Source organism: Esox lucius, chromosome 1 (genome assembly GCF_011004845.1).
Source record: "Esox lucius isolate fEsoLuc1 chromosome 1, fEsoLuc1.pri, whole genome shotgun sequence".
NCBI lineage: Eukaryota > Metazoa > Chordata > Actinopteri > Esociformes > Esocidae > Esox > Esox lucius.
Window position 1 is genome coordinate 35,812,154 of NC_047569.1, and position 14,086 is coordinate 35,826,239.

Genomic DNA, 14,086 nt, shown 5'->3' on the forward strand with positions numbered 1-14,086 from the left:
TGTAGCCCTGAATACTAGACCTCATTGGTTTGTTCTTGCCTTAGAATTACACAGCTTTTTACTAAAGTCACATTTTAGTCTTGAACTCAGTGTGGAGGTTAGAGTAGATCTTAGTATTCTGTGTCTGATGAATCATTAGTCCTTGTTCTTTGATTAGGTTTATGTAGTGTGTGTGTTGGTATATGAGTGTTGATGTGTCTATGCATGTGTGTTCTCCTCAGGTGGTCTCCTGCACTGGACCCAGACCTCCTCAGAGACCTCAGCCTCTCTGGCAGTGGAGATCAGCTCCTATGTTCTGCTGGCGTCCCTCAGTGCCTCCCCTCTGTCTACCGCTGATCTGGGCTACTCCTCCCGCATAGTCAGGTGGTTGGTGAAGCAGCAGAACTCCTATGGTGGCTTCTCCTCCACACAGGTGAGTCCATAACAGCAGTGCTGGTAGTGAGACAATGTGCCTGTTTGAGATCGACTACAATCAGACTACATGTACAAAACACCTTGCATCCAAAATAGATCATCAGAATGAATGGATTAGTGATTTTTAACAGAGAAGAGGCATGAAGAAAAATCACAGATAGTAGGATAACAGATAATAGGCTGAGATTGCTTTTGTTTGTTCACTGTGTGTATGTGTGTGTGTGTGTGTGTGTGTGTGTGTATGTGTGTGTGTGTGTGTGTGTGTGTGTAGGACACAGTGGTGGCCCTCCAGGCCCTGTCTCTGTACTCCACCAAGGTGTTCAGTAAAGAGGGCTCCAGCACAGTGACAGTAAAATCTCCCAGTGGGGGACAGCATGTCTTTGATGTGAACCAGAACAACAAGCTTCTCTACCAGGAGCGCCAGCTGCAGGATGTGGTTGGGAAGTACACTGTGGAGGTGAAGGGCAGTGCTTGTGCCTCAGTACAGGTCAGCCCAATCCTTAATTTACTCCTAGACCCTAGGCATTTATGTTAAGTATTTGATATATTTAAAAATGCTGTTAAATATGTAGTTGAATATGACCAGGGCTGATTCACTGATTTCATTTGGGTTTTTTCTAGCTGTCACTGCATTACAACATCCCTACTCCTAAAGTTGGCACATCGCTCAGCATTCAGGTCATACCAGAAGTTGAGTGCAACAGCGACACTAAGAGAAAAGTCAAGCTGTATCTTCAATTCCAGTAAGGATTTTCTGAGTAAAATGGGGAGAAAGCCTACTAATCTACCAGAACCCTTTAAATTGACATATTTTAAATTGTCCCATGGCAAAATGCTGTGTTCCTGACTTGAAATAATTTCTAAATAAAAAATCACCCAATATTCCAGTTCTTCATTGTTATGCTTTAGTCAAAATCACACTTGAATATTCTGTATGTTTACAGTTTTCTCCATCTTTAATCTAACAGGTATGGAGGAAAAGAACAGAGCAGCAATATGATTATAGTGGATGTGAAAATGTTATCTGGCTTTTCCCCTGTCCCAGAATCCTTGAAAGAGGTGAGGTTTTGTAATATGACCAAACCAGAGGAGGTGCTTTAATGGGTGCGATGGGTGGGCGGCACCCATGGCAGCCAATCAGAGGGGCCCACAAGAAGTTTATCTCATGGTGGAAAGAATTATTGCATCCAGTATTAAATAATATTTGGATTTTTTGCTAGATAATATTTAGTTGACATTGAAGTGATAAACATCTAGATCGACCGTAAATCAGTTAGCAATAGTAAGAGTTTAGTGGTGGTTGGGCTCCACAGCTAAAGTTCGCCCCAATGGCAGAGAAAGCTAAGCTCCGCCCCTGGACCTAACTTTACATTATACATGTAAACTAATAAAGAGCTCAGTTTCTGTGGTCAAAATAGGAATAATCTGTGAATGGCTTGTCTTTACAGGTGAAGGATTCCCTTCTTGTGGAGCGTGTCGATAACAAAGATGACCATGTTTTACTGTACTTGACAGGGGTGAGACAAACCTACCCATTTCAACTACTCATACAGGTTTTTTGGTCATTTTGGTAGCATAATCAATACTATCTGCACTCTTAGTTCAGAATTCCAACTGATCACATTTGTAGCACAGCAAGTCTTGCATTCAAATGAATGATCAAACAACTGATACTTTCATTTGGTTTGCAAACATCTTTCACAAGACAATTGATTAAACTGATGTGTTGTGAAATATAATGAGTACATGAAAACATGACATTGGGCAATTCTCTCATTTTAGTCCTGTTAGTCCAAGCATAGGCGGAAACCCTGGGGTAGACATGACTTCCCTATCCTGGGGAAAACTATGACCCCCCCCCCCATATATAAATGTAAACATAACTATGTAATTTCAATAATAGTAATTAGACGCAAAGCGGGTTTAAGTTTCAAAAAATTGCGACACCCCTGTCCTTTGCCTCACAATGGTTTGATCCACTGCCCCACAGCCCTCAGCAGTGGCACATGGTATGGGTACAGTGCATGTGTGGGAATCAGCTGACTTTCTGCAAGTAGTTCAAACAAAGGATATGTTAGACATTTCTTTACTTTAGCGGTTAGCTGATGTTTGCTAGCAAGCTACAGTAACATCAACCAACTTTTGCAGCTGTTTGAATTTGAGTCAATGAAAGAAGCTTGCAGGGCAGTATATGTAGTGTTCCCTACCTGGCAAGGTGACAGTGTTCGTGTCTACCATCTGAAAGGCATTCAATGCACGTAGCTAACGTGAGGCTAATCCATTAAGATTGTTTTATATTGGTAGGGTTCACACACAATAGCTGAATTTGCAGAGCCAACGAATCACGAAAACTAAAACAGTATTACAGCACTACTTTTGGTGTCCCCTTCAAAAATTGCTCTTGAGAACATTGTATGTAACATTTTAATATCAGATTTTCGCCCCCGAGTCCAACAACAAACAATACCAGGGATGTTTTAAAATGACACTTTGAAGGTAACCTGTTACAGTATATTACACAGTTTTTTACATTAGGCAAAACACTTAGGGATGGTTTCACACAAACTAATTAAAAATAGTCTAGATCTAAAAAATCTAGTTCTGTAGAAAACTCTAATGAGGGTTTTTTTTTGTCCTAGACTAGGCTTACTCTGCATTTGTAAAACCGTCCCCTACTGCACACTACCCATCAAAATTGATTGTAATAATTTAAAATAATAATTATTATTATTTATGATTTAAACGTGTAGCACAAACAACACTAATGTGTCAATTCTGAGTTCGGCGTTTGGCCATGACTTCAGGAAAGATCTTTTGGCATGGCGAATCCTGACATTGGTCACCAGTGATGTCATGACCTCACCTCCATGTTGAAAATAATTCCAAAACAGGGTTGAGGAAAGGAGTTTATGAGGGCAGGTAAAGGGTCAGGAATTAGGGGGTGGACCCTGAATCTAAAAGGCTGTCTGACCTCTTCCTCTGCCTTCCTGTCTATCCTGCTCCTTGTTAAGGGTGATCACACCCTGTCTTATATGGTTACCATTTATGGTTACTACTATGTGAAATAAATTAGCAATATTATCATGGATGGCAATCATGTCGAATATTTGACAGTATTGTATATGTGTTGAACAAGATAGTCTTTTATTTTATTAAATTCAGAAGATCTTATACAGTATATGCTATATCCCGCATATTAAAGTTTTTATATTGTTAAGACTGGAAATATTGTGAGGTATGTTCTTCACAGTCAGCAATACTATAGGAACATTTATTTTTTAGAGCATTTCATAATTGTCATAATCTTTTTTTTTCAACAGTTACAATCAGCCGTGCCTCAAAACTGCAGCCTAGACATCATACAGAAGTTTCCAGTAAAGAATCTAAAACCAGCTGTGGTCAAAATCTATGACTACTACCAGCCAAGTAAATTTAAATCTAACCATCCACAAAATGTATTTACTTTCCCTCAGTCAAGATCCGAATTTCATGTGGAACAATTCAGTAAAATATGTTTTCAGTATTCAGTAGAGTTGTTTGCCTTTGAGTACACTATCTCACAGATTAGGATTTCATCCATTTGTACTGAGAGGTAACATGGTTTGTTTCCTCCAGGTGACCTGGCTGAGACAGAATATGTCTTCCCATGTGCTGTTGGTGAGCTCCATTATACATTAAATTATAAGAATTTTGTTATACTTGTGTAGAAATTCATTGAAAATGTAAGGTTTAATATTTTTTTCTACAGTGAGTGTTCATTTATTTGAAAAATTCAGATTTAATGCTGAAGGTAATACAAATAAACATCAATCCACTGCTCAGATCTGTCCAATTAGGAGGAATAAGGGATTGTGAATCAATGTATCCTGTTTTGGTGCAAATGAAAGTGACAACAGGTGTACTGGAGAGGCAACAGCAAGACAACCCCCAAAAAGGAAATGGTTTCACAGATGGAGGCCACAGACAATTGCTCTCTCCTTATCCTTCCTGACTGATACTTCTCTAGTTTTTGTTTTGCTAGTGTCCTTGTCATTACTGGTAGCATGAGGCAGTACCTGCAGCCCATTCAGGTTGAACAGGCAGTCCAGTTCCTCCAGGATGACACATCCATATGTGCCATCACAAGAAGGTTTGATGTGTCTTCCAGTACAGTCTCAAGAGCATAGAGTAGATACCAGGAGACGGCCGTTACACGAGGAGAGCTGGACAGGGCCGTCGAAGGGCATTAACCTAACAGCAGGGGTGGTATATGCTCCTTTTTTGCAAGGAGGAACGGGAGTAGCATTGCCAGAGCCCTACAAAATGACCTCCATCAGGCTACTGGTGTGCATATTTCTGACCAGACTGTCATAAACAGACTCCATGAGGATGGCATGAGGGCCTAACATCCTCTAGTGGGATCGGTGCTCACAGCCCAGCCCAGCAGGTGCAGTGGCTCCTGGGTTCGTCCTGGTGCAGGACAATCCCCGGCTTCATTATGCCAGAGTGTGTAGGCAGTTCCTGGATGACGAAGGCATTAATGCCATTTACTGGCCCTCACGTTCCCCAGAGCTGAATCCGATTGAGAACCTCTGGGATGTTATGTATCGGTGCATCCAACATTGTTTTTCGGTGTGAGTTTGTATTCAGCCCTCAATCGGTTGGTGATTTTGGTTTCCATTGACCGTTGTTATGTCGTTTTGTTTTTAATCGAATAACACAACGTACAGTGAAGATTTTGATATTTGCCAAATTTGTGTGGTATTGGAACTGTTCATAATTCCCTCCACCCTGACTAAAGCCCCGGTTCCAGCTGAAGAAAAACAGCCCCAAAGCATGATGCTGCCACCACCATGCTTCCCTGTGTGGGTATGGTGTTCTTTGGGTGATGTGCATTGTTGTTTTTGCAGCAAACATACCTTTTGGATGGCCAAAAAGTTCAACCTTGGTTTCATCAGACCATAACACATTTTCCCACATGCTTTTGAGGGACTTGATATTTGTTTTTGCAAACTTCAGCCGGGCTTGGATGTTTTTCTTTGTAAGAAAAGGCTTCCATCTTGGCACCCTACCCCATTCATATGAAGAATACGGGAGATTGTCACATGTAGCACACAGCCAGTACTTGCCAGAAATTCCTGCAGTTCCTTTAATGTTGCTGTAGGCCTCTTGGAATCCTTCTTCTCGTCTTTTCATCAATTTTGGAGGGACGTTCAGTTCTTGGTAATGTCTCTGTTGTGCCATATTTTCTCCACTTGATGATGAATGTCTTCACTGTGTTCCATGGTATATCTAATGCTTTGTACATTTTGTACCCTTCTCCTGACTGGTATCTTTCAACAATGAGATCCCTCTGATGCTTTGAAAGCTCTCTGCGGACCATGGCTTTTGCTATGAGATGCAACTAAGAAAATGTCAGGAAAATCGTACTAGAACGGCTGAACTTTATTTGTGATTAATCAGAGTCACTTTAATTGAAGGCAGTTGTGTAATGACTTCTATTTAACAAGAGTTTGAATGTGATTGGTTAATTCTGAACACAGCCACATCCCCAGTTACAGTGAGGAGATTTTGCAGGTTGTCCTACTTACAAAGCATGTAGAGGTCTGTAATTTTTCTCATAGGTACACTTCAACTGTGAGAGATGGAATCTAAAATCCAGAAAATCAAATTGTATGATTTTTAAATAATTAATTGCATTTTATTGCATGACATAAGTATTTGATCACCTACCAACCAGTAAGAATTCCGTCTCTCACAGACCTGTTACTTTTTATTTAAGAAGCCCTCCTATTCTCCACTCATTACCTGTATTAATTGCACCTGTTTGAACTCGTTACCTGTATAAAAGACACCTGTCCACACATTCAATGAAACAGACTCCAACCTCTCCACAATGGCCAAGACCAGAGAGCTGTGTAAGGACATCAGGGATAAAAGTGTAGACCTGCACAAGGCTGGGATGGGCTACAGGACAATAGGCAAGCAGCTTGGTGAGAAGGCAACAACTGTTGGCGCAATTTACGAAAATGGAAGAAGTTCAAGATGACGGTCAATCTCCCTCGGTCTGGGGCTCCATGCAAGATCTCACCTCGTGGGGCATCAATGATCCTGAGGAAGGTGAGGGATCAGCCCAGAACTACACGGCAGGACCTGGTCAATGACCTGAAGAGAGCTGGGACCACAGTCTCAAAGAAAACCATTAGTAACACACTACGGCGTCATGGATTAAAATCCTGCAGCGCATGCAAGGTTCCCCTTCTCAAGCCAGCGCATGTCCAGGCCCGTCTGAAGTTTTCCAATGACCATCTGGATGATCCAGAGGAGGAATGGAAGAAGATTGTGTGGTCTAATGAGAAAAAATTGAGCTTTGTGGTCTAAACTCAACTCGCCATGTTTGGAGGAAGAAGAAGGATGAGTACAACCCCAAGAACACCATCCCAACCGTGAAGAATGAAGAACATCATTCTTTGGGGATACTTTTCTGCAAAGTGGACAGGACAACTGCACCATATTGAGTGGAGGATGGATGGGGCCATGTATCGTGAGATCTTGGCCAACAACCTCCTTCCCTCAGTAATAGCATTGAAGATGGGTTGTGGCTGGGTCTTCCAGCATGACGACGACCTGAAACACACAGCCAGGGCAACTAAGGAGTGTCTCCGTAAGAAGCATCTCAAGATCATGGAGTGGCCTAGCCAGTCTCCAGACCTGAAACCAATAGAAAATCTTTGGAGGTAGCTGAAAGTCCGTATTGCCCAGCGACAGCCCTGAAACCTGAAAGTCTGTATGGAAGAGTGGGCCAAAATCCCTGCTGCAGTGTGCAAACCTGGTCAAGAACTACAGGAAACGTACGATCTCTGAAATTGCAAACAAAGGTTTCTGTACCAAATATTAAGTTCTGCTTTTCTGATGTATCAAATACTTATGTCATGCAATAAAATGCAAATTAATTACTTAAAAATCATACAATGTGATTTTCTAGATTTTTGTTTTAGATTCCGTCACTCACAGTTGATGAATAGCTATGATTAAAATACAGCCTTCTACATGCTTTGTAAGTGGGAAAACCTGCAAAATCGGCAGTGTATCAAATACTTGTTCTCCCCATTGTATGAGGTGGTGCACACTTATGCAACCAGGTTATTGTAAGATTTTTATTTTTCATTTTATTTTCCTTGAAGATTTTAGTTTGTTTTTCAATTATATTGTACACATTATAGGTCACATTAAGAGTGGAAAAAGTTCTGACATTATTTATCTTTGTCTCATTCGTTTACATCACACAAACCTGGCATTTTAACAGGGGTATGTAGACGTTTTTTATCCACTGTGTACTTAACAAAAATATTGTATCCTTTCTGAATGTTTGTTTTTGTCTTTGCAGATACAAGTAGAAAATGAAGAAAGTGGAATGCATTGTGGAGCGTTACCCCTTTGGTTGAATTTGTGTCATTTTAAACACACAGCTGGAAATGAATTTACTTATTAAAACCTTATCCCGTACATTATTATCTGTTCATTAATGTATACAATTGTGTTAGTTTTTGTGCCAAGACATGCATGACTCACAATTCATGTTTAGGCTTTTGTCTGAGCAGGATGTGACACACAGATCAGTTTAATTTGTCATCAAACTTCCCAAAACGTCACGTTTCAGCATGGACACAGATGCAGAGGTTTCAAAAGTGACTTAAACAGGAAACACTCACAAGCAGCACAGGCATAGACATGAACACATAATGACCAACCAGAAACACTGGGGTAGGAGTAACTTAAATAGGGACACAACAAGTGGGCAAACAAGGAACAGGTGGAAACCATAATATGAAAGGACAAGCTACATTCAAAATCAAAGGACAAAAACCAAAGGAGAGGCACAACCATAAGGTAAATGCAACAGGCATTAACTATGATTCACCAACTGAAAGCTGAAAATGCCTACTTATATAGGGTCCCTAATTAAAGCCAACCTGAGGGACATATGCCTTTTATTGGGGCCAATCAAACGTGGAGCAGAGTTGCCTGGAGGGGGATTGCCTGGTCACATAACATTCAGATATCACACCATCAGTAATAATATGAACTCAGTTAATCTAATAAGGGTAACCGCAAAGTTTTTTGAAAAATATAGTGGGTACTTTGGTTAACAAAAGACAACATAATGCACTCCTCTCGGTTTTGTCATTGGCTGTTAATGAATTCACATGCTTTTATGACGTACTGCAGGTATGTACAGTAGTGATGGTAAAGTACTGTTAAGTGAATAATAAGACAGAATGCCAGTATGGGTTCATACTACTTTGTCATAAAATGGCATGTTGAATTTAGACCATCTTAGAGTTGAGTGATTTTGTACTTTTCAATCTTACAGTTTTTATCAGTCTCTTTGGTACATTCTTCAACTCATTCTTAACATTTGCAAATCAGTATGTCTCTAATTTCTCAAAACAATTAGTACAAACAGCACCATACAATGGATTACCTGAAAAAGCCTGTAACGTGCTCAAAATCTTTAGTCCATTCCTCAAAAGTAAATCTTTATGTCAATGAACATATCAGTACCATCAGAATGTCAAGTCCTTGTGTCGTTGTTCACAAACAAGATGCTTAGTTGTGTTATCAATATAAAAATGTACTCAATTGGTATTTTCTGTTGTACTATGCCATATGGCTAGGTTTTTGATGACAGTGATTGTAAATGCAATAGGCTGCTTTTTCACCAAATTATAGTGTCATTGTGATTCAGAAAGAAAAAACTCAAAACTATTTTATAGCACAAAGGAAAGAAATTCCATGTAAACATAGAAAAGGTTACCACAGGAAAGGCTTCTTAGAGAGTTCTGTACCATCAGAATGGTCCTGACGTTACAGCCTGTCGGGCCAAAGATTCTCATCTACATCACAGCGGATATCTTCTCTTGCGAGGAATGAATCTTTTTGCGTCTTATCCAGCCTCTGCAGGCGTCGGCTGTGATGTCCTCACATGCTGCATCCACGGCAGCCAGCGGGGTCATTTGAGTATGTGACTGGCGATCAGAGACCTTCCACCTCCATGCTCAAAATAACTCCTCAATTGGGTTAAGGAATGGGGAATAAGGGTGGAAGGAATTCCATAATCATCTTGTTGTGGGTCCCAAACCATTGCCTGATGGTGTTTGAGCGATGGAAACTCACATTATCCCAAAGCACCACATACTTTGGCAACTCATCATGAACCTGACCTCTCTCATCTGCAGGTATGAGATCCCTGTATAGGGTGTCTGAGAAGGTGAGGAGACGCTGTGTGTTGTATGGCTCTATAAGGGGGACACGCGTTACCACACCATTCTCTGACAAAGCAGCACCCATAGTGATGTTTCCTCCTTGTTGTCCTGGCACATCAACAGTAGCTCTGTGTCCAATTAATTTCGACCACGCCTTCTGATTTTGGTCAGGTTGAAACCAGCTTCATCCAGGTATATGAAGTTGTGAGGGGGTTGTTTCATGAGTTCAATGTATTTTCATTTTGGACAACATAAAGTTACATCAAATATACACATATTGCATGTTCTTTTCTACAGCCAAAGCAAATGTATAGCTCACACTTACTGTAAAGTAATTACTGTATGCACATATTTAACCTGTACATACTGGTATGGGAGCTCTGTCACCAGTCCTTAAAGACGGTACATGGTCCAGCTGTTTCATGCTTATATGGTTTCTTTTTAGCATCTTGCTGATGTTTGAGATGCTAACAGATTGGATGTATTCAAAGACATTGTTGTCTTTTATAATGACACTCTGTATCTACCTTCGTCTAATGGCATAATTTTCTCTGACCACAGTGCAAATAGCCTCCTGTTAAGGTGTGAAAAGGGGCCACCCATGTGAGGTTGTCTTGCAGTGCTATGTGGGAAAAGTACAGTGATGCCAAACATAAGCTTGAGGAAGAGCTCAGTGTAAAAAAGTATGTAGTATTAGAGTGCAGTGCACATTCTTGGATTACAAAGTTGTTCTGTCTGAAACGTTTGAATCATTTAGAACACGGTTGTTCTCCCAACATTTGGCTGCACCTTTCGACTGGCCTTTGCCATTGTAAGGCCATGATTGAGAACATGATTCACAACAGAGGCCCTTATTTCATCTGAAACACGTCTGTCTCTTCTGCCTCTTTTACCACCTTTTCGGTTTGGCCTCCCTTTGTGGAGAATAGTTTGTGGAGTATATTAAAAATAATTAAGGGTTTGCCCCTAGTTTTAATTTGCAATTGTTTTGTGTCAGTTGCCTACGATCAATCTCAGTCTGAATTGTTTATTGTGCATTAGTTTATATAAATGGGTTCAAGGATCAATCAGAATGATATGCTAAGGTATGGATTTGGATCCAAAGAATGCTCTCTCTCATTTTTCTGGTGTAGTGTAGAACATTTAGATGACAAGAATCCTTGGACCTCACCTCAGGAGTACCTGTCCTGACAACTCATAGATGTCCATGTCCAAAGTCCTGATTGTTTTTCTGCAAAGGGGATGTTGCCTGATGATTTCTGATTTCTACTGTGACTGCCCAGAATCCACCTGGTCGTCCATGTCTTTGTCTACAGTACCTGGTTGTGCAGCTGATGTGGAATCTGCCTGAAGACTGTGGACACAGTCCATCTGCATTTATAGACCTGCGTAACATTTGAACATATAAAAACATTGATGTGGCCCAAAAGGTCATGCACTCTTATAATGTTCCCTGGCCACCTCCCAGAGTTCAGCTCCTCTCTACAGTAGGTTTCTCCCTGGGTCCCGACCTGACTAGGAATTATTTCCTAGTCACAAAACAAAGATGAGACAACATTCAGAAAGGATACAATACTTTTGATAAATATGTATACAGTACAGAGAAAACTCTTAAGCCATCTGAGAAAATTGTTTAATGAGGAATAATGACAAATATCACGAATTTTTCTAAACTCAATAAATTGCTTAAAGTCATTGTTGGACTGTCTCTCTATGCACACCATTCTCTCACTCAGGGAGGGAAGGGTTGAGCTAGCATGAGTCCAGTGACATCTCATTATATTGTTCTTCCCCCAATAACACGATTCAAAAGAATCAAAATTATATATGTAAAAAACTACTGTTCAGTCAAAGCGAATATACAAACTTTAGAAACCCCAACTGATGGTGACAAAAATTGTATGTGATTGTCAGTCTCTTGATTAAAAGTTTAACTTTACTAACATTTCCTCCATAGATGGCTATTGGGCTTACCGCACAATTTATATCCTTTGAGATGGCTAGAAGATGTCATGAAGAAATTTGAAGAACAATATCTGAAGAAACTGGGCAAATGGAAGACAGAAAACACAGTGGAAGATCCCCAAATCTTTATGCATCTGATTAACACTACACAAAGATCCTTGAGGGACTGAAGAAAAAATCCAGTGAACTGCCTTTTCAGCATCTGGCAGAGTCATCTGGCACCACAGTACAAGCCTCAACAGTGAAAAGTTTTAAAGAAATGCGAAAAAGCAACATGTAGAAGAAATTTCAAAAAACATAAAAGTGCAAAATGACAACCAGTGGCGCAAAGTTAAAATTACTGTAGATGTCCAATTGAGACATTTTTGGTTCACAAACATGCCAGTATATCAGAAGAAAAGAGAAGTGATGCCTGTCTGCTGCCTTGTGTGAAGCACAGTGGCAACTCTGTCATGGAGTGAGGGTCAAAACTGGTAAAAAAAAACTATAGAATTATGAATGCTGAGCGATAAAAACAGATTTGTATTCATCATGCTGTACCTTTGGGAAATTCCTGATTGGCAAAAAGTAATGACCCCAAACACTCTGAAAATACAATATTGTCAAATACACCGCTCAAATAAATTAAGGAAACACTTAAATCACACATTGGATCTCGATGAACAAAATAATATTATTGATCAAAATCTTTACTGCACATTGTGTAATTCCTTAAGAACAAAATGACAACAATGGTCAATGGATACCAAAATCACCAGCTGACTGAGGGCTGGATTCAAACTCACACTAAAATCTAAATAAACAAATGAAATCACAACAACGTCTGGGCATGCTCCTGATGAGACGGCGGATGGTGTCCTGGAGGATCTCCTCCCAGACCTGGATCAGGGCCTCAGTGAGCTCCTGAACAGTCTGTGGAACTACTTGGCGGCGTTGAATTCACCGATACATAACGTCCCAGAGGTTCTCAATTGGTCTGGTCTGGATAACGTGAGGGCCAGTATATGACATCAATGTGTTTGTCATCCAGGAACTGCCTACACACTCTGGCCTAATGAGGCCAGGCATTGTCCTGCACCAGGATGAACCCAGGGCCCACTGCACCAGCGTAAGATCTGACAATGGGTCTGTGGGTTTCATATTGGTTGGCTAGGACAAGCAGATCTGTGTGACCCTCCAAGGATATGCCTCCCCAGACCATCACTGACCCACCACCAAACTGGTCATGCTGGATGATGTTGCAGGCACCATAACGATCAACACAGTGTCTCCAGAGTCTTTCAATACCGTCACATGCTCATCTGTGAAGAGAATGGGACACCAATGGCGGACCTGCCAATTCTGGTGTTTTCTGGCGAATGCCAATCGAGCTGCACAGTGCTGGGCTGTTAGCACAGGTCCCACTAGAGGTTGTCGGGCCCTCATGCCACCCTCCAGAAATTACAATCACAGCTCTTGCCAGTGTTAGTTTCTCTCTCTTTGCTGATTCCCACCATCTAACAAATGACTTCGGGGTCGCTTGTGATATAAAGCAACGCTCCAGGATGGTCGCGTCTAGTACCTTATCCGTCTCCATGGAAACGGAAGAATATGCATATGTTATGCCTAAACAAAGAATGCCAAGCCTCTTCGCATAGTGACAGTTATATCATACATATACAAACCCGATTCCAGAAAAGTTGGGACACTGTACAATTGTGAAAAAAACCCAGAATGCAATGATGTGTAAGTTTCAAATTTCAATATTTGATTCAGAATACAACATAGATGACATATCAAATGTTAAACTGAGAAAATGTATCACTTTAAGGGAAAAATACATTGATTTTAAATTTCATGGCATCAACACATCTCAAAAAAGTTGGGACAAGGCCATGTTTACCACTGTGTGGCATCCCCTCTTCTTTTTATAACAGACTGCAAACCGTCTGGGGACTGAGGAGACAAGTTGCTCAAGTTTATGAATAGGAATGTTGTCCCATTCTTGTCTAATACAGGCTTCTAGTTGCTCAACTGTCTTAGGTCTTCTTTGTCACACCTTCCTCTTTATGATACGCCAAATGTTTTCTATAGGTGTGATAGATATTGAGCATGAAAGTAATTGAATTAAGCTTGACACAATGTATGAGAGTACTAACTATCTCTGTATGGAGGACACTAGGTAGGAAATGTGATGTCCCATTACTGATGGATCCCAAACACCCTGTCCATACCACCTGCTAGGAACTGTGTATGTGACTGTCATAGGACTCTCTGAATAGACCCTTGGGTCATAGGTTGAAATACGTCATACAAGGGTATTTTGTAGGACAAATAATTTCTTATAATAGTCTGTGTCAGTGATTCCCAGCCAGGGGTACTAGGACCGCTGGGGGTACTTGGCCTTTCCACAGGGGGTACTTGAAAACACTCATGACACCATAGACTTTCTAGTGGAATGAACATGAGGGGGTACCTCAGTG

General features: G+C 40.8%; 2 protein-coding genes across 2 annotated transcripts in view; both read left to right on the plus strand.

Moving 5' to 3' along the window:
* The window catches only part of LOC117594275 (alpha-2-macroglobulin-like), a 43,537-nt gene extending 35,641 nt beyond the window's left edge, over nucleotides 1–7,896 (plus strand). Inside the window, exons 29-36 of the mRNA XM_034291569.1 lie at nucleotides 222–412; nucleotides 686–901; nucleotides 1,036–1,157; nucleotides 1,383–1,473; nucleotides 1,863–1,931; nucleotides 3,735–3,840; nucleotides 4,030–4,071; nucleotides 7,781–7,896. Coding sequence (XP_034147460.1) covers nucleotides 222–412; nucleotides 686–901; nucleotides 1,036–1,157; nucleotides 1,383–1,473; nucleotides 1,863–1,931; nucleotides 3,735–3,840; nucleotides 4,030–4,071; nucleotides 7,781–7,797 — 854 coding nt within the window. The 3' untranslated portion in view covers nucleotides 7,798–7,896. The remainder of the gene's footprint in view (nucleotides 1–221; nucleotides 413–685; nucleotides 902–1,035; nucleotides 1,158–1,382; nucleotides 1,474–1,862; nucleotides 1,932–3,734; nucleotides 3,841–4,029; nucleotides 4,072–7,780) is intronic.
* LOC117594271 (alpha-2-macroglobulin-like) overlaps nucleotides 1–14,086 on the plus strand; it is a 103,473-nt gene that overhangs the window by 58,772 nt on the left and 30,615 nt on the right. The window lies entirely within an intron of this gene.